The sequence below is a fragment of the Heliangelus exortis genome, chromosome 19 (genome assembly GCF_036169615.1).
Source record: "Heliangelus exortis chromosome 19, bHelExo1.hap1, whole genome shotgun sequence".
Taxonomy (NCBI): Eukaryota; Metazoa; Chordata; class Aves; order Apodiformes; family Trochilidae; genus Heliangelus; species Heliangelus exortis.
Genome location: NC_092440.1, coordinates 3,329,405 through 3,355,598, shown reverse-complemented (window position 1 = coordinate 3,355,598; position 26,194 = coordinate 3,329,405). Strand labels below are relative to the sequence as shown.

Below are 26,194 nucleotides of genomic sequence, written 5' to 3'. Positions count from 1 at the left end.
CATTTCTAGTGCCAGTGAGCTCAGACAGCAAGGGGCAAACTGTCTGCAAAGGCAGAGATCGCAGCCAAATTTGGCATCTCTTGATGCCAAATCTTGATCTCCCCTCAAAGGCACATTCACTTGCTAAACTTTGCAAAAACATTAGAGATTAGCAGAAAATAACAAACTTAAAGCATTTTGGTGTCTCAGGCCAATATTTAGCAAGTGATTCAGCCCTTAATGAACATAACACCTGTGAGGTGAAATCCACTTTGGTGTAATGCAGGAAAGGTACCAAGAAAATTAGTAATTTTCATTTCCAAAACCTACCACATGGAAAGAAAAAAAGAACTTTATACCTGCATGGAGCTTCAGAAAAATAGAGAGGACTTCTGTTCAGATGAAGGCTGCAATGGCTCCTCCTGGAGCATTTAATAAACCTAAGTCACAGAGTAAGGTGTGCTTGGAGTTCTATGAATAAGCTACTTTTGTCACTGGGAGCTTTGCAATTGACATGAATGGAGCCTGTTTCTGGCTGGATGTTATCCCAGGAGGAACTTTCCCACCATGAGGACAGGCAAGACTGGGAGCAGGTTGTCCAGATGGGCTGTGTTGTCTTCATCCTTGGAGGTTCTCAAGGCCAGGCTGGATAAAATCCTGAGAAACCTGTTCTGACCTCAGTGATGATCTTGCTTTGAGCAGGCAGTTGGAGCAAGTGATTCCCAGTGATTCCCTCTGTCTTGAATTATCCTCTGAGCTTTTATCTTTCCTTTATTCCTCCTCATCCTACAAGATAAAAAGATAAAATGCAGTCAACACATACAAAGACATAATAAATATAGGAACAGTATTTTTACTTTCATAGACATTACTAACCTCTCAGCTGCATGCTTTACACTAGGTGAAAGAAGAACCTGCTGATCTATCAAAATATCAAAAGATTCTGCATCTTTAGGAAAGAGTAAGAAATACTAAGTTACATCTGCTTGCCAATGTATCCATTAGCATCTGGCACAAGCTCTTTGCAGCTGTAACATCTCTGATGTTTGTTCTCAGGGGACTACAAACTCAGTCACCATCCAAGCTCAGAAAATAGTTTGCATCACACTACGCCATTGCTTTTAGAGTTTATTTCAGTAGGGATGAAGGCCATGGACTTACCCTCTACAGAAGATCAGTATCTTCCAGGGCCACTCAAGCTCTTAATCCAGGAGAAGGTTTTGTAATAGCTTAATAAACTTAATTTTGTCTGCTTGCAGTTGAAACACTTACAGGTAAATAAGAACCTAGTATCAGGCACCTGAAAGAAAACATCCAGCATACATGTGGCAGTCTGAGGCACTAACGTTGAACATAAACCAGCACACACACAAAAAATCTGCTGGCAAATCAGCTCTACAGAAGGCAAAGTTATGTGCAGATATTATCCAGGGAAAGGGGAGACTGTGGTAGAAGGTAAAATTAAGTTCTTACTTACTGTCTAAAGTCAGACATTTAGTTTAAATGCCTTTATGGGGGACCTCCAAGAGGGTGATTCAGAGACTGGTGGAGCAACCAGTCACATCAGGCCCACAACCTGCAAGAAATCTTTCTCTGACGATCATGAACTAAAGGAAGAATCTGGGCTCTGTTATGATAGATCATGTGAACTCTTGCCCAAGTCTCTCAAAAACACAAAACTAATAGTAGAAACTGGGATTTCTTGTGTTTCTAGAAACAGTCAAGTTTAATTGTTCAAATGAGGCTGCTAAGGGATGCTAATGGATGGAAAGAAAGCAGGAGACAGGAAGTGGCGAGATGTGTGGAGCTACAAAAGATATAGATATTCAGCAGCAATTTGTGATAATGAGAGCTTATTAAGAGGTTCTTGAAACCTCTTGAAGGTTTTGTCATGAGGCAGTTATTGTAGCCAAATTTAGTGGTTTGTTTTATGTAGAAGATGAGTTAAAATCCAAGAAGTATATCCTGTTAGGGACAGCACTGATTAAATTTTAAATGGCACTGACTTGTAGCCATTTACAGAGTAAGAAAAAGGAGATATTCAGCCAGCAGTTCAGTTTCACAGACTGCAGTGATGGACAGTGGGTATATTCCTGAGAACCTGGGAAAGGTTCTTACCTCAGAGGGAAAAACCACTGTGCTGAGATGGCTCAGCAGAAAGCTGTGAAAATTAAGAACATTAGCTGAGAGTTTAAAAGAGGTAGTTTCATGAAAAACAATCAAAAATAGCCCTCCAAGAGAATAAGCCAAGTATTCTTGCTGACACCTTGCACTTCAACACTGAGTCTTGAAAAACAAACTGATCATTCTGCACAGAGCAGAGATTTTCCCAGTGATATGAGTAAGGCAAGATGCTGAATGAATTGCTTATCATGATAGGTGAAGCAGATGGGCTAGAGACATGACAGTTACTAGATTTTGGTTTTTAAAGGTCTTTTCCCCTTCATTTTTAAGACTGATACAGGCTGACAGCAGGATTTGATGTAAAGCAGAATATGCTTCCTCCACCACACTTTGCTGTATTGCTGGCTGGTAGGACTCCCCTCAAAGGCACATTCACAGCTCACAGGGGATCTAGAAAGAAGTTTCAGTGTCTGCACACACAAGTCAATGTCCACATAAAAATCAAAAAAGGTAATTTAATTCTCAGGGATTAACTTGCATGTCCAAACAATATGATAAAAGGAGCATTATCTGCACAGCACTGAGAGCAGAGTCTCTGCAAACATTAACACTATGAACTCTTCTCAAGTATAGAGTCATGCAAGAAGGAGCTGGCAGGACCTTGTACAGGCCTGAGAGACTGATCAGTTAGGCTAGGTTTTCTCAACAATGTTACAACTTGTCACTATTATTAACCAATAAAATTTGATTTAAAATGGTAATTATGTTAATGAATGAACAACAGATGACTATGCAGTACAAAGGAATACAGAACTATTAGTTTTAAGATGTGCAAACGTAAAGAAATCTTTGTAGTTGTCTTACTAGATCTTAAATTATAGCACTTCCTCTTTTTGCTGTTGTATTTTTGTGGATATTACCAAGTCAGCAGTCTCTGTAAGGCTGATGTATTATTCTATCCCTGGAATTAGTGTGTGCAGATGCTGTAGAAAATATTGTGAGAGAAACACCTTTCTTAGTTTAAACACAACTTTGCAATGTTACCCTTGCAGCTGTACAATCTTATTTTTCATTATGGACTGTAATTACAGGATGTGGCTTTGCAAACATCAAAGGTCTGTGATGAGCTGTTAACTTTGGTAAATTATTCATGGTAAATAAATACGCGAACAGGCAAATGTTCAGATAAGAAAGAAAGTTTCATTCAGTCCTAGACTTTTTTCATTCACTGATAACCTTCTGAAGTACTATTCTAATTTCAAGACAATAAACACCGTGCAAACCTGCTAGTGCTTAAACACATGTGAAGATGCCAGTTTTTCATTATCTGTTCTTTTCCACTCTATCTTTAGGCTTCTGACCTGATTTCATCACATAACAACACTAAAGGATCTGTTACAGCAGCTCAGACAGCAATGGGCATCTGCTCAGTGCTGTGGGTGACCTGTGCTGTGAGGATCCTGTTTTATCCCAGCATTCCATTTCCCTGAAAACACATTCATGTTCTTGGAAGTTTTTCTTCTTGTGACTGACAGCACAGTCTGCTGTAACAGTTCCTCTGTAGGACTGAAATGGCAGGATTTATCTTGCCTCACTTTACCATCTAAAAACAGAGCATCACAGCTCATCTTAGTCAAATTTTCTTTAGAATCCACATGGAAAGGAATACACTTGAAGTGAGCCTGCACACTGCGTTTGGATTTAAAATCAGATGAGATGAAACCCAGATTCAGAAATTTTACCTAAAACACATTTTTAGTCCATTACCAAGTGTTCTGTAGCACACCTGAAAAGTGAGAAAATGTAGTCTATGCAGAACAGAAGCAGTTATAGAGGCTAGGAGCCCTTGTGAAAAGGCCATTCAAGCCTCTCCTCTAATGACACAGAGCAGCATACATGTCCTGTGTGTCCTCACTACCTTTCTTCTTGGGCCAGCTGGCTATCCCTCAAGTGGGCTTGTCCCTTGGTTGCAATGGAGCTGTCTGGGATACTGGATGATGAGATGCAGCCAGTACACTTGTATGTTGGTGGGCACCTGCTATTTGACAGCTAGGCAAAGACCAGAAATCACCACTGTACTGATAAGTTTGACTGATCAAGGACTGGGACGTGTGTTTTGATCAGAGATAATATTCAGAGATGTACCCAGGGGAGCACACTCTGCTGGCATTAACTTAATTGCAGGTGTTGACTTAGTTGCTTTGACTTCAATTCTCACCCTGCGCTCTTTGTTACATATTGGCATTAGTGAAACAACTGAAAAAAAGTCCCTCAGACCTTAGTGTGCCCTTATTGCCTGACTGGCCTCACATTTGGACTTGCTGCTCAGTTAACAGCTATTAACTCCTAGATATACTTTGTGTTCTGCCCACATTTTGCAAAGGACTGAAATATTAGCAGTTTGATTTTATCTAAAATATGCTAAAACAGACTGATTCTATTTTGAAGGTTTTCTACAGTGAACCGTACTGTTTTTCAAATTTAGGCCTCCATCTACAAAGAAGGTCATCACACACTAAGGTTCCAGTGCTAGTTTCTTGTGGACCATATAATTTATACAATCTAATTTAAAACAATGTTGATATGGCATTTAAAATACATCATAAAGAAAACTTTTTTTTTTCTCTGTCACTCTGTGTGGACAGCCTATACTATGATAGCTCTAATTTTACCTATTTTCTTCTATCAATAATTACTAGTAGGGACTTTTCTATCAGACACTTCAATTACATCTTTTTTTCTTTTTAAACTGGGCACCTAATTTTTCAGATTTCCTGCTATTAGAATTAACTTCAGATATGGATGTGCTGTAAATTCACCCATAAAGAACTATTTATTGAATAATTTTAATAAACTGAAATATTTATGAAACCATTTCAGGATTAGTATTATTTACTCTCATTCTGTCAATTAAGGCATTTGAAGCTGAACAATGAATTTAATCAGTTCTCATTCACCCCACAGTCAGTCTGTTATCTCTTCATAGATGTCTCTGGAACAGCTCCAGGTTCCCATAATACAAACAAGTACAAAATCCAGGCATGGAGAACTGTATTGTGCTGTGGCTGAACTAGGTCAGTTATGTTACTTAGATTCAGGGTAGGGCTTGAACCAAAGGGCTAAATGCACCCATTAGGGAAAATTTGGATCTGGACTCAGAGCTGGACTTGTGGGATTAGCTGAATACTAATTGTTCTATAAATAATTAATATACTTAGCACTTTTCCATTGTGTAGCATCCCATAGGAACCATCTGTCCTCCTCTCACACATATATGCATGTACTCTTCTTTCATTAAGGATATCCGAATACAGTAATTAGAACAGTCAAATCTGGATCCAACTGATCAGTGCTGCTCCAGCTTTATTACAATTTAATTGCAGTGGCCTAGAGTTCACTGCTGAACATGGCTCAGAACTCATTTAACTATTACATCAGGAGATCATTTAATGGGAAGAACTGAGACACCGTTTACGTGATATGAAACCCACCAGAAAATAACCTGGATGTAGACATAACAGGACAGGATTCTTTTTCCTCATTTATACATTGTTATGACCCTTTCAAAAAAACCCATTCAAATGTATAAACCATCTTACTTTATCCTTCATGTCCACTCCAGTTGAAACACTGATAAAGCTGCTGCTTGGATAGACACCAGCACATAAGACTGACAAATATGCAAATACAGCACATCAGAAATAACTGCCACACGATTCTCCATGGCTGTCAAAAATCCAGATATAATACTATTAGAGAAAAGATGCCTCTTTGAAAATGCTCCTTGGAGTGATGTCAGAAAACTGAGCTTTAGCCATGTACCTCTAGAGAAGTGCTTCTCCAGAAATTACCAGAAACCAGAGTATTTACCCTATCTTGTGTGGTTGCAGATACTTCTGGATTGTAGAATTCTGTGTGGGTGAAGGGTTTTTCATCCCCTTTAGATATAGAGGGGATGTTACTGTAGAGAACAACGAGGAAGCTAATGCTCCTTGCCTGTGACTGAGGAGTCTAATAGCCCATAGCTCATCCCTACACAGTTACCATACTAAGTGATTGTTTTGCACAATAAATCCAGTGTTCTCTTGTTGCAATTGAAGCATAAGGAAAATCTGGTAATTCTCGTGGAATTTTCAAAGAGTTGAACAATATTCAGCTCTTGCTCACATTCCGGATTCTTATTACAGAAGTGCAGAAGGACTCACTGCAAGCCTGAAGTAATCAAGTTTTTTTTTTTTTTTAAAGGAGCAAAAGCTTGATTTTAAAATAATTTTTAGATTAGCTGTTTAGCTTATATATGTCACATTTCTTGGACACTGTAATCTTCCTCTACACTTTGTGTGAAGTTTTCATTATAGATCATATGAATTTCCCTTAGCTGCAACCTGCCCTATGTTGTAAATATGTTTTGAAGAACTATAGGTAGTAAATAGCATCTTGAAGACAAATATTTGTTGAATTTTTCTGCTAAATACTCTTACAAGCTATCTGTTCAAGACACTGTTTTGATGACTGATGATCTGGCACTGGAAATAAATTAGATGCCCCAGTTTACAACTATGATGGGTTCTTTCAAAAATTCTCTATAATTTATAGCATAATGACTAAATTAATCACATATGCTTGTGTGTAATTTTCAATGTAATGTACTAAAACATAGCCATTCTAGTTAAAAGTTATAAATCACTTAGAAAATAAACCACCATTTGCCAGGAAAAGAGAAGACATGTCAACAAAGAAAAAAGGCTTTCTTTCTCAGTCTTTCCTTCCTTCAGAGTCTAATCCTCCCCCTGTGAAGTGCACTGCAAAAGTCTAGTTAAACAATGGAAAATCAGAATCTTGAAAACTGATGTTGTTAATCAGGACTGACACCATTGACAATAATCTAACTGTGTGGGGCTGATGCAGTAATCAATTTCAAGCCTGCAGGAGATCTGTGTAGCTATAGCATACCAGCTGCTTTGAAAGGTGCATTCGGATGGGAGGGAGTTTTGAGTCTACTCTGCCTTGTGCAAGAGCAAATTCTTTCCCTTCCAGGGAAATATCCCTTTATTTCCCTTTTCAACTGCAGAATATTCTAGGATATTATTCCTTAAGATTGCACTTTAGTATTAAAATGGCCACTTACTGCAAAGAGCAAGAGAGTCACAGTCAGCTGTGGTGGTATCCTCAAAACATGGAACTCATGGTGGCTGAGTCATCATCAATGGGATGGACACTGGGATTTCCCTTCCCTTCTGGCATAGCAGCAGGGAGCATTCCTCCATTCTCACTGTTGAAAAGGCTCCTCAGCTAGTGCCTTGAACAAAAGATAAAGCTGTTGGTTACAAGACACATCTTTGCAGTTGTCCTAACAACGGATTCTGATTTTACAGTAATCAATACTCAATGGGGTAAGGAAGAACCTTTCCAAAGACCTTAACAGGAGCTGAAGCTGGTCCCAAATACCCCGGGGTTTGTTAGCCTAAGCTTTTACCTTCTGCAGTGTTACAGTGATGACATTTATTCAAGTGTAGCAAAAAGAATCACTGTTGTTCACGTGTGAGGCCAAATATAGTTGCATCTCTTTAACACGCTGGCTCAGCTGTATTAATTTAAGATAGCAGAATAGAGTGGTGATACATAATGGTGAAATTCCAACTAGAAAGATGTACCCGGGTTACTGAATACTCCTACAACTGTGACATTTACAATGAAACAGCTTATCTCCAAGACAGACAAATATTTATTTTATAATCACTTCTCCAATAAAAAAAAATGCAGTATTGTTGGTACAAGAGAATGGCTGGCTACCATAGTGAAATCTTTCCTATGAAAATACAGCAGAGATTACAATTTCAGACCAATTGTGAAGTGGAAGGGAAGGATGAATGGTGAAGGAGGCATTACTTGTTATTTTAACTGATGAGTCACTGTACTCACCTGGGCCCTAAGTTGGCATTGTATCCCCTTATTGCAGCTGAAGGATAAACAGCATTTCTCCCCAAAGGGTCCTCTGGAAGCTTTGATAGGCAGGTGGCAACTCATTCAGATCATGAGCTTAGAAGGTCACTGGGTCATTGATTCCATTATCTAGCAATTGTGACTCACCAGCTCCAAAGGGAAGAGACCTAGATAGCTCAGTTGAGAGTGAATCAGATTTTTCTCTTTTGGGAGTTCCAAAGAAACTGAATGGACAGCAACATGTGGCCATGGACAGAGACCAAAACACAGCCACAATTTTGGGAGATCATTATCAACTTGTTATAACATGCTGTGACAATTTCAGAAAGTGTAGTTGCTTAGAAGAGACTTAACTGATAAGTAAAATTACTAGAAAGAAAATTGCTTCTGTCCTGGCTCAAACTAGGACAGAAATACATGGTTAAGCCCTGACAGGTTCATAAAGGTCACGTACTTATCACTGTCTGCAAGTCCAGAGGTGTCTTTCTACTGTGCTACCAAGCAGATTAATGGCAAATATATGCTAAGGTAATTGAGGGAAAATGTATCTGCTGGTGATATCTATCTCATGAAAACCTGGGAAATGCATCTAAGGATGCTTGGTTTTTCAATATTAATTTTAACAAGGTAAAAATTAATGCCTGATCACAGAATAACTACAGAATATACTCAATGCAAAAATTAAATATCTGAATTACAGAAAAGAATGAATGCATCAAAGGAATTGTCTTAAAGCTTACAACCACCCTGTGCTTGGGATATTTTATAAAGGAGAGCTAAAATAAAAAACATAGACAATGCCATTTAGATATGGAAATCAGCATCTCCATACTGAACAGATGTTGTTATACTGCAGGTATTGTTAAAGGAATGTCTGAATGTCTGAAGAGATGAGATGACCTGACCTATAGTCAGAAACTCAGTTTTCATCCTACATGGTTAGATGAGACTGAAATTTGACAGTGAGTCCAAGACATCATAAAGAAGCAAGCAACAATATTGATCTTTTATTTTTCTATGGCAAGTTACTGGCAGCAGAGCACTGTAGATGGACAAGTTTCAGTTGTGTAAGAGTGGACTGTAGGACCTCCTGAAGTTAACTCTCTTTCCCCAGTCTTGAGGCAGATCTCAACATGCAGTAGTTTTCTGATTTAAGATACTTGCAGCTGGAAAACCATCTCATCAGGCTGTTTGATTAAAAGCTGGAGGATTGTGCTCTGAGGGGGCTAGTCGTGTCTGAAACCACTCACTGAAATCTTCTTCTGGCATCTGCACAATATTTTCACGTACAAACTGAAACAGAAGGTCATTTCCTGAGCTTTTACGTGCAAGAGAGAACAAGGGAAAATATGATCATTGGGACAATAGAACAAATGTAATAGCTTCTGCAAGAAGTTATATCCCCAAAACATTTTTAATGCAACTTTCAGAACAGCTGGATGTGCTCTAAAATAAACTAAATGGAAAACTCCACATCTTCATTGCAATTTATATCCTGAATCCTTCCAAGTCAAGTCTGTGTTTTAAACTTGAAGCTGTATCCTACCTACCATTAAAACAACTTGAATTAAGAACTTCATCTAGAGTCTCTATCAGAATAGGACATGTCATATTCAGCAATGCTTTTCTTGATGTTGAAATGTATCATGTATCTATTCCAGTCAGAAGGAGCACCAAGGTCCCCCTTCCTCTGTGTGTTTTTGAAAGATGCATAAGTATATAGATTTAGCTATGCTCATGTTTTCCTCTATTACTATTGCACTAATATGATGGACCAAAATGCAAAGGGAACACAATAGAAATAGTGAAGAAACAGATCTAAAAAGAAGAGCAAGCAACAGAGATTTATACACTGAACATTAAGACACAGCTGTCTCTCCAGTTAGTGACTGTGCAAATTAGGGAACAAGACAAAATGGATATTATGAAGCATCAAGAAAATACAGGTACCCTGATCTCGACATGTTGGGTGCTAAATCTTTGCCTGTTGTAAGGCATAACAATACATGCAAGATGAAGAGTAGCCTGCTGTCTCTCAGAGATTTCTTTTGGTCTTACAAGGTTAGGAGAAATAAGTCACTGTGCTGAGAACAAAACCCCACAAGGTGGCGACATTGTCATTTTCTTAAAGGTAGTTACCCGGTTTGACAACATAACAGTATGCGTTTTAAATATATTCTCTTCCCTTCTTTGTGTCTTGCTTCTGCCAATTGTTTCTAGAACTACAAGAGTTAAGCTCAAGCTAAGATTTAAGAAGATTTATTTTTCTTAATGTTGCTGAAGCACAGCATAGACACCTGCAGAGTTTCTGGATTAGTGATGTAATACATGACTTTAATAGCTCATGGGTGTAACTACCAGGAATGACAGGCCTTTGCATGGCACAAAAAGTTAAGTTTCTCTTCAAGTGCTCTAACAGTTTATGACATGCCACTCACTGTAGTGGTAAATAAATCAGTAACATAATAATAATTATATTATTGGTAATCCAATATTTGTCACATCATCTTTCTTCTCAGGAGTTCAAAGGAGAATAGTAGCATCTGAATTTAGAAAGATCCTAAAATATTTCATCATGTAACTGCTGTGTATGAATCACCCACAGGCTCCTGCTCTCTCCACCCTCATCACACACAGAAGCAAACACTGGACTCACCTCCACTGCTGCAGCAATTTCTGGAGAACAGAGCTCCCACACCTGTAGATCATCCAGAGCCTTAAGAAAGGTGTCTGGATCAATTTTCAAATCAGGAGTATTATAATATTTTTCCAGCTTCTTTAATATTTTCTGCACATAATGGTTACTCTTCACAGACTCTGGGAGCCTGGCAAGCAATAGAGGAAACCTGTGGCAGAAAGAAGCACAGTGGTAAAAATGACAAACCATGAGAAAAAATGCATATCTGATTAATAACTCTGAGTTTGCCTTGCATTTCTGCCACTTTACCACCTCTGCAGCTTCCACAGAAAAAATTGCTCATCAGGGAATGTGATCATTCATGTAATTCATGTAATTCTGAGCGAATGATACAAAAGAGCTTTACTTCATAGGACTTGTGCAGCAGCTCCCTTTGCAGGGCATTGAAATAGATGCCTCTTCATCTATTTAAAGGTAGGATTAGTAACTTGTGTATGAAAGCAAATCCCAACAAATGTTTCTACTTTACTACAGATTTGTCCTCCTCTATTTATTTAGCCTCTATGGATTTTCTGGTGCAATCTGACCCACTTTGAGTCTCTTTTACTATTTCTTTTCCCTGTGCTATCATTTTCCTCTATGTGCAGACATAAATCTCATTGATCTAAGTACACTGTAATACACAGTCTCTACCATTTGACTCTGAGTAGAGATTCAGAAGGAGAATTAGACATTACAACTCTTGTGAAAAGACTGCCTTTCTTTTAAAAGTTCTGTGTAGACTCTCCAGTGCTGCTTTGACAGCCTTCAAGACTGATGTTCCCATGTTCCCAAACTGCATGACTAAGGTGTTCTGTAGTTTTCATTGCAAAGGGCTGAGGATTTGGCAGCACATCAGCAGGAAGTGCTGCCTCCCTCCAAGTTAGGGTCTTACTGAGCACCAGATCATATCTGTATTTTCATTGCTACCAGTTTGAAGAGCCTGCATTTCCAGCAACTCCTTCAGCAGTTTCTAGTGATACTTTCTTTTCTCTTTCTCTTCAAAGCAAAGACACTTTAGAACAAAAAGAGAGAGACCCTGACCACGTCATTTGAACTGAATGTTTTGGTGCCTTCTTACCAGTTTACTTCATCTTCCTCATCTTCTCTTTTGGCTTTACTGCCCACCTGTCTTACTCTTTCCATGTCTTTTCTAAAAGATGTCAATTGTTTCAAAGCTTCAAATTTCGCCCGACATCGCTCTTCCTGCGTCCTACAAAAGAAACCTTAGAATTCAGAGTTCTGTTTTAAACATTACCATACTTGTACATAGTTACTTGGAAAGGTACTAAGGCAGGTAGAAAATGAACGTGAGGAACACATTGTTCAGTCTGTGGACACTAATAAAAATTTTTGCTTTTACAGTGTTCTACAGACATCCATATTTCTACAAACATATTAAAAAGTTTAAGTCTTACATCAGCTCTGTACTGTAGGTAAGAAACAAAACCTCAGAACTGAAGCATTTAAATGGAAATTCAACCCCCTCTTTCTATCAGGTATGTGCTGCTTAAAACCAAACAGAATACTGTACAGTGATTTAGAGTGAAGTATTATTAAATAGAGTGACCTGAGCAAGAATTTTGCCCTAGAGCTCATGTGTGCATTCCTAAAAGAAGCACTACTGTGCTAAAACAAAAATAAGCATCTGCTTTTTGTTCCAATAAATTACTTATTATTCTGCCAAACAGGTTTCATGTCCAAAATGCTGATCAAACAGCATATGCTTGTATGGCTGTGCAGAGAATAATAAAATAGCTGCAAGAAGTAAGTTTTCATCTGATTTGTCCTTCCATACTGCAAGATGCTGGAATGATGAGCTCCTTATGCAGTCACAGCAGTTACACAGGGAATAAAACAAGGCCCCAGCTCCTCATAAAGCAAATCCCTGGGGACAAAAAAATCTAAGTACAAAATGGAACAGAAGAATGGGAAAAGTGGAGGAAGTGGGAGTGGTAAAGAAAACTGTCCATAATACCCTTCCAAACAGCAATATAGAAAAGGAACTCAGGTCTGGTGCATACTGAGATGAAAGAATTTGCACAGACATCACAAACTAATGTTTCTGAGTGAAAGGAAGAGGATGACAGGTTTGGGCTGGTGAACAAGCTATAAGTGCCACTGACCTAGGAAAAGGTCTTGAGAGAGGACATTGCAACTGTTATCATAAGAAGAGACCAAGCAATGTTGAACAAAACAGCAATCTCTCATTTTGATGGGAAGGTCTATGAAGTCCAAAGTAAATATATCCAACTTTTCAACAAAACTATTCCTGAGTTTTCCAGCAATCCAGACACTGCTGTAAATATTTAATCTGCAATGTATCTTTTTGTACACCGGTACTCAAAGTGTTCTATCATCATCCCCATATTCTTACTTTGATGTCAATCCATATAAATACATCTTTATAAGGCCTGAAGAAAAGTTCTAAAGCTGGTTAGAAGCAAGGTGTGTGCACTGTTTTAAGAGTATACAGTCTCTTCCTACCTCTCAAGGTTCTCTAGAATATCATGCAGACAAAAAGCTGCTTCTTCACGTACTGTTGTGAATTTCTGCCTCATATCAGCAGAGAAGTTAGATTTCCCTTTAAGGAAAGAGCTGATACGAAAGCTGCAAATAGAACACAGAAAACTGTAATTAAAATCTTCTGGTAACCATTTGATGGTAACTACTTGTGCTGCTCAGAACATGCAGTGATGTGAGCCCATGGAAATTCTGAGATCTCCTTATTCTCAGTGAAAATCCAAAATGTAATATAATTTGAATTTTTTCGTTTATCAGCTTCTCATATGTACCCTTACCTCTGTCTTCCAGGCATCTGCTTCCCTGATATTGTACTCTCTTGATCCTTAGCAGATGGTATGTTTGCTCTGTAATTCTTCTGAGCCACTGGCAACATACTGTAAGACATAGCAAGGTTTAAAATAACAGTATACCTCCCCCAGAACTTGAAAAGGTTCTACAGGTGCTGATAAAACATTCTTAGTATTACAGACTTTTTGGAGCTATCCACTTACAAAATTTCTCAACTAAATGGAAGAAATGCCTCAAAGTCTAATTGTAAGAATGTTCTGTCATGTTGACCTTGTAGCTGTGGAAACCACCACAGAATGAATTAACAAGGGAACACATCTAACATAAGTTTAGCTGGCAGTGTCAGAGAGACACTACTGAAAAATGCAGTTACAGACAGAAAAAATTCTACAGGAATAAGATAGTTTTTTGTATGAAGCTGCTGAAGCTTAATAGCTCTTGTTTAAATAAAAAGCAAGATTGAGGGGTATTTAAAAAAAAAAGAAAGCAAAACATACTGCTTGCACAGCAGTAAAGTGGGTTATTCAGTCACCCTTGCCAAGAAATCTACGTGTCTTTTGATTTCACTGAATGCTGAGTTAAGTTGTTCAGGAGACACAAAAAAAAAAAAAAAAAAAAAAAAAAAAAAAAAAAAAAATTTAAAAAGCATAAGCTCTGTCCTAATGAGTTGCTTCTCCTACACATTCATAGACCCAAGGGGTAACGTACCGCAGCAGTTCAGGCTTAGCCACATCTTCTTGTTTAGAGAAATCCTTTGACACCTTTTCATGTGTTACCTGGGTGACTTTGTGCGGGGCTGTTAAAAAAAAATAAGCTGTAAAAGCATGCCTCTTCAACAGTGCATTTCTCTCTTTCACGTGGAGAGGATGCCATAGTAGATGCTGGCCTGAATGAGATGTCCTAAAGGAACTTGCTGTTTACTATTTCGAAGAAGTAAAGTTTCTTCAAAAAAAAGGCAGCTTTATAAAGAGGTTTTAATATAGGCGCCCAAATACAAATGCATCCAATCCATTAATCACTTTGGAAAACATAAGCTTTGGTTTTTTCCACAAAATTTGTTGAGACAAATAGATCTAGTGTCACAGGAGCCTGTGAATAACCACTCTCTTTTGTGAGTAACCACTTTTCCCATGCACTTTGCAATGCTACAGAGATCTGTCATAACCTTATAGTTGGCTGTTTCTACTCTAATTAATTAGTTCTCCCCTAGAAGCCATTCTGTATGTTCTTGCCTTTTGATAGCTACTGAACATTCACAGACCATCTCAAATGACAATAAGAGCTCCTTCCCGAGCAGTAATTTAGAGTCTAGCAGAGCATGTCAGCCTAATAAAGATAATATAAATTAAAAGGTAATTAGCAGTACTAAATGTCAATGTGTTTTTCTGTTCCAGCTTTATATAGAAGGAAGGAAAGAGACTTAAAATTACCCAGCTTTGTTCTGAAACATAGTGCAGAGCTAACAGATAAACTATTCTGTCAGGTCTATCAAGGACAGGTACTCACTGATGCATGAGTAGAAGGAATACAGAGTAAGAAACCCCCAAGTGAAACAGAACTCCCCAGATAAGGCTGTTACTATGGTCAGCTGGTTATGGGAGAGAACAACTGCATTGTTTTCACCACCTGTTGGACCTTACAGATGTGGATGACAGCCTGACAACAAAACTGCTGAAACTGAACATTAATTAAAATTCTTTGTTAATATCCAGATGGGACTGTATTGTCTTTCAATCATTTTGCTAATAAGGAGGGTACAGAGACATGTAGAGCATTCCATATGCCTGAAGAGAAAGACACCAATACATCTAACAATCTCTTTTGACTTAGGTTCAACACTGAAGGCAAATCCATTTAATATTGGCAGTCAAGAAAAGTAACTTACAGGGAAAAGGTGGTTGGTTTACTTTAGCTTCTGTTGACTTATTCAAAAGATTGGATAAAGCCACATTAATCTTGATGTTTTCTTCAGAACAAAATACAGTGGAAGATTCACTGCCATAAGGGGTTTGATGACCAGGAGATGACTGACTGCTAAATTGAGAGTTAGCAAGAACCTTGTTTATCTTCTTGCTAAGTGGACCACATCGTGCTTTCCGGACAAATTTCTGTACATAAAATAAAAAAGGAATAAAAAGGAGGTTTCTAAGTAATTTTGACAACAAAGAATCGTATTTCTGTAAGTAATCCCAATATTGGATTCTACTGGTCCTGCTGTAGCCTCAGATTTTTCTCCAGTGATTTTAAATAAGCTAGTGATTTCCTGGGTAGGAGGACCTCCTCCATTTTGTTATCTTTATCTAGTACTCCTGGATATAGCATTAATGCCAACAGATTATTCTCATTTGTACATGAGTAATACTGCAGCTGCAGAGAGGGCTGGTAACAGAGGAGCCTTCTCATGTATAGGAAAGAATGGGCCACAGAAGTCTGATAAAGTTTCAGGTCTCCTCCCAGAATCCAATAACCTGGTAAATGACTTTCCTGTGGCAGGAATGCAAAGTCTGAAAGCAGACTGAATTCTACAGGCTTGATAACCACAACAATAGCTATTTTAAACCACGTTCCCCCCAAGAGACCAAGTATTTCCACTAAAAGTTTCATATAAAATATGAAAAGCAGTGTTTAAGTACTGCTTAGTGTAAATGGCAGAAAGGGAATTGTCATTAATTTGGGGAGGGGAAAGTCTCAGCAATGTAAATGCTAAGAGACACATCAAGACTGACGTGCACTTTGGTTTTGTCTGCTTGTGTTTATTTGGACCTGACTTTTGAGAACTGATAAGACTGCATGAAAAAATCAGAAAGCCTCCCATTTAGAAACAACGCTGTTATTTATGTGATTTCCTGACTTCCGCTCTGTTTGCTAACAGCAGAAAGAATATTTGCAAAAAGACAGATTCCGGGGCTTTTAAAAATTTCCCAACTTTCGCTGCTTATTCGCTAACAGAAATCACAATCTTTTTTTTATTCTAATGATTGTCATAAGAGTATGATTTGCAGGTGTTGATAAGTAGGAGCAAACAGTCTGCATGTACCAAGAGCTCATATTTCTACAAGTGGGTCACCTGGAATTCTAAAAGCACTTCACAACATTTGTTTACCTTTGTTTTGTAGGGGGCAAAGCACCAGGAACTAAAAAGCTTAAGCAAACTACTGAAGATCAGAATGTAAGATGTGCTACAGAGTGAGAAACCCACGGGTTCTTTATTGAGTTCTCGTATTTATAATCCTAATTCCCCCTCATCTCCCTTTCACTTTCATCCAGTTTTGCAGTTTCAAATGCAGTGTTTCTGTTGTTTCAGAAAGATAGTAACAGTGGCTGAGTGTTTCAGATAACTTGTGTTTAATTTCCTCTCGGGTACTAATTTTCTTTTTTACTTTGAATTGCTTGTTTCTCCTTTTCTTGGCTTTGCTGTGAATGAGGCAAGTGAATCCTGCTTCTTTAAAGGCCTCAACATTTGGCATTTGTTTCTCAATTTGGTTTTAAATTCTGTGTAAAAAGGCAACCTGACAATGACTAGAGCAAGTTCTCCAAAATACTGATCTAAAATCTCCATTTGACTGCAGAAGACCAGTTTGTGTGAAGTACTATGGCTTGACTCTGGGTCATAAATACAAAAAAAGAGGCTAATTATGTTTCAGCTGAATATTTAATTCTTCCCACATCAGTACTTATTACTAGGTCCAAGCCACAGTTTGCCCTCAATTGTTCCCTTCCTACTACATGGTATCAAATTATTATTCTTTAAAACCTAGAGACACAAATACTCTGCAGTCACAAGATCCAGAGTATAAAATGGGGTATCAGAGTTCAATTAAGCAACAGAAAGGAAGAAACTTATAAGGACATTACCTTTGTGTTTGTAATAAAAAGCTCCCACATGTATGCTGCTAAATTTTCTTCTTCAATTTCTTTTAGTGTTTTCTTACAACCACCAGGGTCCCTAAGTGAAAACAATTTAATTATTAGTAAGAAATGCAAGAAATTGAGAACAAATGGTGGCTGACTGCTATTATGTTTATCTTTGCTTATAAGAAATGGAAAGAAAATGCAAGATGTATAAGCCATAAGTAAGTTACAGTCACAAGTGAAGGAGAACCTAAGCAAAGGACAGTCATTCTACAAACTATCATGAATGTATTGGGACAGATTATGGTCTCAACTTCCACTGTGAAAGTACTGAATAATTTGGTCCCATATAGCAAGATTTCATGGACAGAAGTGACAGTAGGTTCATACAAGCTTCCTTTTTTTATGCTATTGGCTAAATGAGGACATATACTAATACAAAAATTCAGATGTTAGAGCTGAAAACAGTACTGACAAAAGTAAATGTGGAAGCTACAGTATTCTCAGCTGTGGCATAAAAGGTCAGTGCTCAGGTGATCTCCTTTACCATTCAGTCCACACATCAAAGGTTTTACAGTGCAGATCAGTGCTATTAGCTTGCTTCCTTTACCACATTAAAACACATCTGCTCTTGCAAAGGTGGAGACTTTGTGATCTAAATGCATGCCTAATTTTTCATGGTCATTGTGTAATGAAGTATGTGTGTGCAGACAAGTTAAAATTACGTTGAAGGAGAGGAGTGGTGGTTAGAGACAGCAACAGAGAGCAGCAGGAAATATACAACAAAAGATTGCACAATGTCAGAACCTGGAAATTCATCCAGAGCCTTATGCATTTATTCTCTACTGTATCTGCAAGACTTCCTGACAAACTGTTTCTTTTATCCCCATCTATTGGTTGGTCCTTGTATTTAAATGGTGAAAAATTCATCCACAAGACATACTGGACAGATTCTCCCCTCAAGTTATCAAGCAAATTCTATTTGATGTTGCTCTTCCATCACTGTTATACACATAGACACAGTTTGTATTGACTCAGAACATATAAAGAAAACAAAAAAAAGTATTGTAGAGCTCTGACCTGCAAATCAGAGCATAAAGTGTTTACTGTTTTACCAAACACTCCTGAATAATTAAAATCTGTTATGTCAAAATTGTTATATTGACTACAAATGTTGGAAACTTAATATTTATTTCTAACAATGCAAAAGTTCAATACAATACAATGTAACAATGAAATGCCCCTTTTACAAGTACCCGTCACTGTCATCAATAATTGATAGAATAAAGTCAGCTGCTATTACTATGTAATAGGTGACTTTGTTCTCCAACTACAATATATATGAAATTCCTGTAGAGTTCACTGGGGTAACCCTCCAAGAGAAGGTTGTGGGAATATACACACATCTATAACTACATGTACTTAATTTGCATCATTATTACCAAAAGATAAAAAGGAAAGAAAAAAAACCAACTGAATTTGGCTGGGGTAGCTCAGTATTTTCTCCTAGTTCTGCAACTTGCAATACCAAAGAACCATGCTGTGCTACTGATTCAACTGTACAACTTCCTGATGGCTTCATGGGGACAAAGTCAATGGAAAACGTTTGTGCTGCATGGCACAGAATTAACATTTTGCTCAAGTAAGTTATTACTTGAAAAAAGAGAAACAACAACATATAAAAGAGAAAAGAACCCTAACTCCTCATGCCATCTAGTATCTTGCACTGCATACATACTTTGGATTCCAGGAGGCTAATATGGAATGTATTGGACTGTTGGATTCTTGAGTCGAAGCTTCCAAAATCCAGTGTATGGCACACAGCTGTCGGAAAAGAAGTTCACTGCAAAGGGGGGAAGTAAAAGTGTTACACCCTAGGGTCAGGGAAAAAGACAAAATGGCATCACCTCGGCTTTCCACATGCAAATGTAAATATATAAAGACACTTTAGATTAACAACTGGATTAATGAATGTGGAACAGAACAGATACTGTGTCTTAGTGACCAACATAAAATCCATAGAAGTATACACTGTACAAATATTGTCTTCACCCTCTCTCTGTTGCAAGCCCACTTTTTCTATTAGGCAAATAAATTTTAATTTTGCCAATCATAAATTTGTAATTTAACAGTTGCTATTAGTAAAGACAGACTATTTCACCATAAGCTCCAGAAACTCAGACTGTGTCTACCAGCAGAGCAGCAACTCTGGATAGGTGTTAAGGGTCTGTGATGCTGTGAATTTCACTTATGTCCTACCAAGGAGAGCAGAACATAAATCTGCCTTCAAATGTACCTTTTTGCTCCAGCAGGGTTTGAAATCAAGACACTGGTATGAACTGGAGCGAAATTTTGTAAAGTCATATTTTTTTTCTTCTTCCCCGACTTCCTCAGGTGGTTACCTTCTGTTAGAGAGCAACTGTGGGAAAGTACAAAGACTGCAGTTAAAAAATGGTTGTGTGAAATGAAAGCAAAGCCAATGAAACTGTTCATTGTGTTCATATCACCACATTCCCTCTTGTCTTCCTAAAATTTAAAAGAATACTTAGGTATATTTTGAAACTGTTACTGCATTTATATATATATATAGATACATAAATGCACATATATATATATATACACATACATATATTAAAAATCCAATGTTAGTCTTTACCAACCAAGCCATTTATTCTGCTGAATGCAATTATTTTTTGTTGTTAATGCTGTGACTCCAATGTGGGATTTTTTTCCCCCCTTGCTTTCTAAATTTACAGCTGCTCACCTACCCAGATTTTAAGCATTTTCTCTTCACAAAAGTAGTAATATTCCCCCTCAATACCAAGTAATGACAAAAACTTGAAATCGCCACCCTCAGACCACCAAAAGACCTCTTAGCTCACTTACATGTTTAGTTCTTCCTCTGACTCCTCCATATCAGAGGAGCATATGGGCAGCTGGAATACAGGTCTCCATCTCATGCCCTGAACCTGCTGGTCTGCTTCAGGTGTGTTCTCCCTATCCAATGATTCCTGGTGAAGTATATGAAAGTATTCTCCCCCTTGCTTCACAGAATTGACGTGATGCCTGCCAAAAATGAGTACAAGTTGGTCACTTTACTAAAGATATGTTATCAAAATGATTATTTTTTTGTTGCCCACCAATTTATTTTTTGACAGAGATTTCACATTTTTCTGTATTCAATAGTTCAACATTGGTATTTCCTTCTGCAATAGGATAACAAAGGACAATTTCCCAGTATGAACTGCTGATACTACAGAACCCAAGATTTCTTTGGCCCTGAGTGGCACATTTCTGTGTGCTCAGGATTCTCTTACCTTGAGCGAGCAAGGGCTTTACTAAGAGTCCTCAGCTCCTTTCCTGCTTCTGTGAATGGGGAGAGACTCTTCACTGGTTCCAGTGAATCAGACTGGAACTTATCAAATTGAAAAGAAATATTAGAGTATGAATTAATAAGAGCTTTGCATAAAGAAGGGATGTGCTGTCTCAGGGTTCAGTTACAATCACCAAATATTTTCTGATATGGTCATCATGCAGGGCAGCACTGCACCATTTCACAAGCATGTAAATAAGCCTAACATGATACTGCTGTGCATGCCCGTATGTATGTCCCAACAGCTTTAAACTCATTGGTTGACCCCAAGTTTGACAGAGATCTTTCAGGCAGTTAAGCACCCACAATCTTCACTAAACTATGAGACAGGCAGAAAAAAATTGAACTTTAAGAACCACTGCTGAGGGTGCTTATGCATTAAGAAACTAAAGTATGCATGGGTGAGAAAGCTTCTACAAGTTCCAACACTGAAAATTTTTCAGTGAGACTTAATACAAGCAGATTGACAGTTCTGAAAAACAAAATAAGAAAAGGTCCAAAGACATAGCTGGTTTTAGAGCATAGAACAAGATGGTTTTATTATTTTCTTTATTGCTTATTCTCTATGAGTGTACAATTCAGAGATATCTGTACGAAACATTAAAGCATTATGCTTGTCTATAGCTATCTTTAATTACATATTCAATCAAAGCTTCACCAGTAGTCTTACCTCTGGATCAGAACATTTGATAGCAGCAACCTCAGCACCTTCTTCAGATGATTTTTCCTGCACACTGCTTTTCACTCGTTCCTAGAAAATGAACAAAAACATGTACCCATATTTGAAATACTTCTAGTAACCTATTGTAGCAGGCTCTGATTTTCAAAATTAAGTGATGCAAATAATTTTATCTACAGAGATGCAAACTAAAGGCAAAATAAAGTCTACACTATGGCGTGAAAATTTAAAACGTGAATAAATAACTTCAGTGCACAAATGGATTTGCTGACAAGGTGCTGCACAAAATGCATACGTGCTTTGTAAGTTATCCTTTAATGCTTAGAAAATTCAACTTCATTTGGAAAACTGTCAGGTAGACTGCTGTGTCTAACATAAAAAGAAAGTCCAATTTCAAAAACCAGGAATAAGGAATTACTGAAATAGCTCTTCCCTGATGTAACACACTGTGAAAGCCCAGAAATGTTACTAAGAGAAAAGTAGCTGGAATGGAAAGAATATAATCTTCAGACAGATTATACGGATGAACTAATGAAACAAAGACAAGTCTGAAGGTTCTACTGTTGCAAATAGTTAGAGTCCAGTTCACCAGGACTGGCTTGAAGGCACCAGTACACTGACCAGTGGTACAGTGTCTGAAGCCATTTAGCTATATTCAAGCATCTAATGCCACAGAGCACTGAAGATGCAACATTTCCCTGCATCCTACCTCTGGTCAGCCAGCTCTGCCAGTTCATGAGGAAAGGAAAAAGCTGTGAATTTCCCACACCTTAGCACAGTTGCTCAGAGACCTAAGTACTGTGTACACCATCCCTACACACAGACACTGATAATGTATTCCAATCAGCCTTACCATAGAAAACAGAATGGAACAGCTTCCTTTTCCACAACATTATCTTTCATTACTGTGTCATGTATTGAAAAGGTACAATCTGAGCTTAAAATGGTAACAGTACATAATTATAAAACATTAGAAATCTTTTTAATTTGCAGTGCAGATATAAAAAAAACCAAGAGAAAACTATACTGCTATGGCAGTATACAGACAACAGTATAATATACAGACAATATACATTGTCCACAATATACAGACAACATATAATGTACAACAGTACAACATACAGACAACAGTATACTGAAACTGTTGTCAACCTCATCTAGTGATCTATTTACCTAAAGCACAGAATTCCAGACTGGAATTTTATGGCAAGCATAGAACAGGCTTTGATACTAATAGTACACAAGATTTTGCAGACTTGGATTGTTTTTAGGACTTGGTAAGAAAAGCCACCTTTCTTCCATGTAAAAAGTCAACAGGCCACCTTAGAGGTTTTGCAAATTCATTTGACATAGCAATTAAACTAAAGAAACTATATAAACACAATAAAAGGTGACTATCACCACCATGTACCATTACATTAAGGATTAAGGAAGAGACCTTTAACACATTGCTCTAAACACTTAAGAAATCAGAAATACTGTCTGGATAGTCTTTGACTTTGAATGACTCCGTGCTCTCTGCAATGCACATCTGACCTTTGAGAGAGAGGGACAAAAACCTCAAAGTGAGCAAAGTAACTACCAATTACTTGTAACGGATATTGGAAGGGCTCTTTGTCACGGTATGGGGATGGGCTCAGTAGCACAACACGGAACCAGGCAACCCCACAGAGTCTTCTCCTCACCCACCCTATCTCCCTCCAACAAGCTTTGAAAAGCCAGGAACCTGAAATGTATTAAGGTGCCAGGTGTGGCTGCTACACAACATCAGTTTCCAATGCAACAGTTAGAACAGTTGCTCTATGTTCAGATAACCAATTTTCTTAATAAAAAGATACAAAAAGAATCCATGAACAGCTTTTCTAAACACCTCTGTTGATATCAAGTACATAAAAACATCCTAAAAACACAATTATTACATCTAATATCCTATGCCCATATAATTTTGCATAAACATCCCAGCACACTTATTCAAATGCTTTAAAATCTTAATCTATTCTTTAAAATAATACCAGTCTAGAAAGTAGCACTTGCCAGAAGATATTAGCATACTCAAGTCCTGTTTTATTCACAAGGTTTTTACTATCACCTGGTTTACAAATTTTACTGCCATTCATCAGTCAAAATCATCAGCCGTACTTGTGGCTGAAGAAAATGCTAACTCCAAATGCAGAGATGAGTGCTAATGTATTAAAGATCATGGTTTTCAGTACCAGGAATGTTACGCTCTCAGAAATCTGTAACTAGACATAGCCAGAATCTACACTTCTCTCAATAATTAAGATTACAGGGACTGCTAGGTATGAGTGGGAATAGTGTAAACAACTCACGGAAAGTAAAAATACAGGTAATACAAAGGATGTTTGGAATTACTCTACAGAAACACATTCCTGTTCTAGAATCTGATAAAAACATTAATAGATTTCTGCACCGGACACTGGCAGCTTAAATAGAGTTAATGTGTGAACAGCATTAAACCTTTGTGCTTTCCATTGGAGGGAAGCAGAGGACAGATCAGATACACTGCCAGGTTTTTTTTGGTTGCTGTTTTTTGTTTTGTCTTTTAAGTTTCTCAACTTTGTAATAATTACATCTTAGGAAAAGGAAAAAAGAATGGTGAGTCAGATTTTCAAGACTAGGTACTGCTTTTACTCCACTAAAAGGAACAGCAGGTGTGATTGCATCCCCACTGAGAGCTGCATTAATCTAAAACATAAGCCACAACCACATATATAGTGACCCATTTTCTGTATAAATTGTAAAGTTTTAATTGAAGTTCAATAGCTGAGTTATAACTGCATTTCAGAGCATCCTTAAAGATCAAATCCTGACATTTTTCAATACCAAAAGAAACAATCACCACAAATCAACCAACATTTTCTGGATTATTAGAATTAGGGAGTACACCTACAACTGAAAAAATCTTTAAAGTGAACTCCTAATATTCCAAAGGAAAGATGGCTTAGAAGTCCAGTGTTCTTGTCCTAACATTTGCAACACTTGTTGTGTTTATTCATTTACAGAAACTTAGGAAATATTGACCAATTTACAGAAATAAGTCTCTGAATGAAGACAGCCAGCAAGATGCTGCTTTAAGTAGTATGTCAAAAATAGAGAACATCACCCATTGCCTTTTTAGAGCTTAAAACACTTGATCTAAAACTTTAAGCTCTGAATACAATACACAAAACCAGAACAGAAAATTGGGTAGTGGGTGAACAGAACCTTTTTGTTCCACCTTAATAACCACACTCCTTCTGCTGCAGCTGTCAGACACTACCCCTTGTACACTCCATTAGAAAGAACAGTGAAGTGAAGGCTCAAAGTCATAAAGCCTCTTCTTACGGGGACCATTTGTCCCTGGGGTTTAACAATTCAAGGTTAGCTTAAAAGCAGTTTGAGACAGTACAAGACCCACTAGGTTGGTGGGTATGCAGCACTAAGGAGGCCAGGAGACCACCACCACACAATCACAGATGCTCCTTGCTAACCCCCTTACATCTTCTTGAGCCCCAAATGCAAATGCAGATTAAATGCAAAACCATTAATTCACAGACTCCAAAGCCACCGCTACCTAAGTTGTCTTAGCACTTTACTTGTAATACCATTTTTATGCTTCACTCTTGAGCTTTCTATGCACCCCGAGATACCACCACTTATCATTCCTGCTTGATATCCCACCCCTTACCCTCACACCTGCAGTATGATTAGTGTCCTTCCATTTTCAAGACTTTCAAGCTTAAAAGTCTCAAGTACAAAGTCCCAGTGTACACAGCAACATACTACCACATTATTTACAAACATTCAGTATCCTAGTCAAATATTAGACCACATTTTGATCATTCACAGAAAGGCACAGAGTATTGTTTCAAACATTTCCTTAGGCATAAACAATCAATCCCCTCCCTGGAAACAGGGCCTTACAATTCACTTAAAGAAAACCCTCTTTGGTTTTCCATTTAAAGCAGAACCAGTAAAGTCAGACCTACCTGTGCAAGTTGCCCCAAGGAGTACAGGGTCAGTTTCTTCGGCTCGATGAAAGCAATGTCTCCAAGCTCCCGATAAGGCTTCCCAGTGGGGGTGAAGTGTCCCTGGGTGAACTGCTTTTGCCTCCTATGGTAATTTTCCCAGAAAACTTGTTCTCGTGAAGGTTCGCTGGTTCTGTAAACTGTCCTGCTCCTGGCCAAGACCTTCCCTTCCTTTGCAACACCAGGCAAAGTCTGAATGCACACAAAATCTCGAGGATTCAACACTTTTGTGGCTGCCAGCACCTTGATTCTGTTCTTAGGTGGCTCTAGTACCACCGGTGTCTTGAGTTTGGGGCTCTTTCTTGCATTTGAAAGCACAGGTGCCTCGGATTTGCAGTTCTGAGATGCACCTGGTAATGGCATTGTTCCAGAATAGGGACCTTAGTGCCTTTTACTCCTTAATTAAAACTCTTATCTTCTCAGTCACGAACACAAACACCTGATGCTAAACCCTGAAGTAGTTTTTTTTTTAAAACTTTTCTAACGGGTAACCCAGCAAACACGTCTGTTGGTAACACTTAATGAGGTCTCATTCCACTGAGAAGGTCCTCAAGCAACAGAAATAAATCCAGAGCGGCCCGGACATACAAAAACCTAACAAGTCTCCTGAGAAACACCCATAGCCATAACACTTCGTTGCGAACAAAACTTCCTTTACATCTGGTTTCAACAACAGCAAAATCTCCTCTTCTTGCAACTCTCTACACCAAGCGTCCCCCCGACCG

At 38.1% G+C, this 26,194-nt stretch overlaps 1 protein-coding gene across 1 annotated transcript; it reads right to left on the bottom strand.

Annotated features, from left to right (window-relative positions):
* Positions 1–271: 271 nt before the first annotated feature.
* CCDC60 (coiled-coil domain containing 60) lies at positions 272–26,194 on the bottom strand. Its single transcript, XM_071763363.1, has 18 exons — positions 25,431–26,194; positions 21,433–21,513; positions 20,707–20,798; positions 20,276–20,455; positions 19,686–19,808; positions 19,128–19,232; positions 17,393–17,483; positions 15,423–15,645; positions 14,246–14,333; positions 13,525–13,623; positions 13,211–13,333; positions 11,805–11,936; positions 10,703–10,892; positions 8,026–9,339; positions 7,232–7,402; positions 1,457–1,555; positions 1,141–1,279; positions 272–765 (listed from the first exon to the last, which is right to left on the bottom strand). Exons 1-14 carry the CDS (start codon positions 25,830–25,832, stop codon positions 9,229–9,231), a joined length of 2,040 nt encoding a protein of 679 aa, XP_071619464.1. The 5' UTR covers positions 25,833–26,194; the 3' UTR covers positions 272–765; positions 1,141–1,279; positions 1,457–1,555; positions 7,232–7,402; positions 8,026–9,228.

Bases quoted from the DNA above. Each gene is read 5' to 3' on its own strand.
- CCDC60 (XM_071763363.1), bottom strand. From the start codon at position 25,832: ATGCCATTACCAGGTGCATCTCAGAACTGCAAATCCGAGGCACCTGTG. The intron at 20,799-21,432 runs GTAAGACTACTG...GATAAGTTCCAG, and splicing joins TCAAATGTTCTGATCCAGAG to TCTGATTCACTGGAACCAGT. The intron at 9,340-10,702 runs GTGAGTCCAGTG...CTTCTGTTTCAG, and splicing joins AAATTGCTGCAGCAGTGGAG to TTTGTACGTGAAAATATTGT.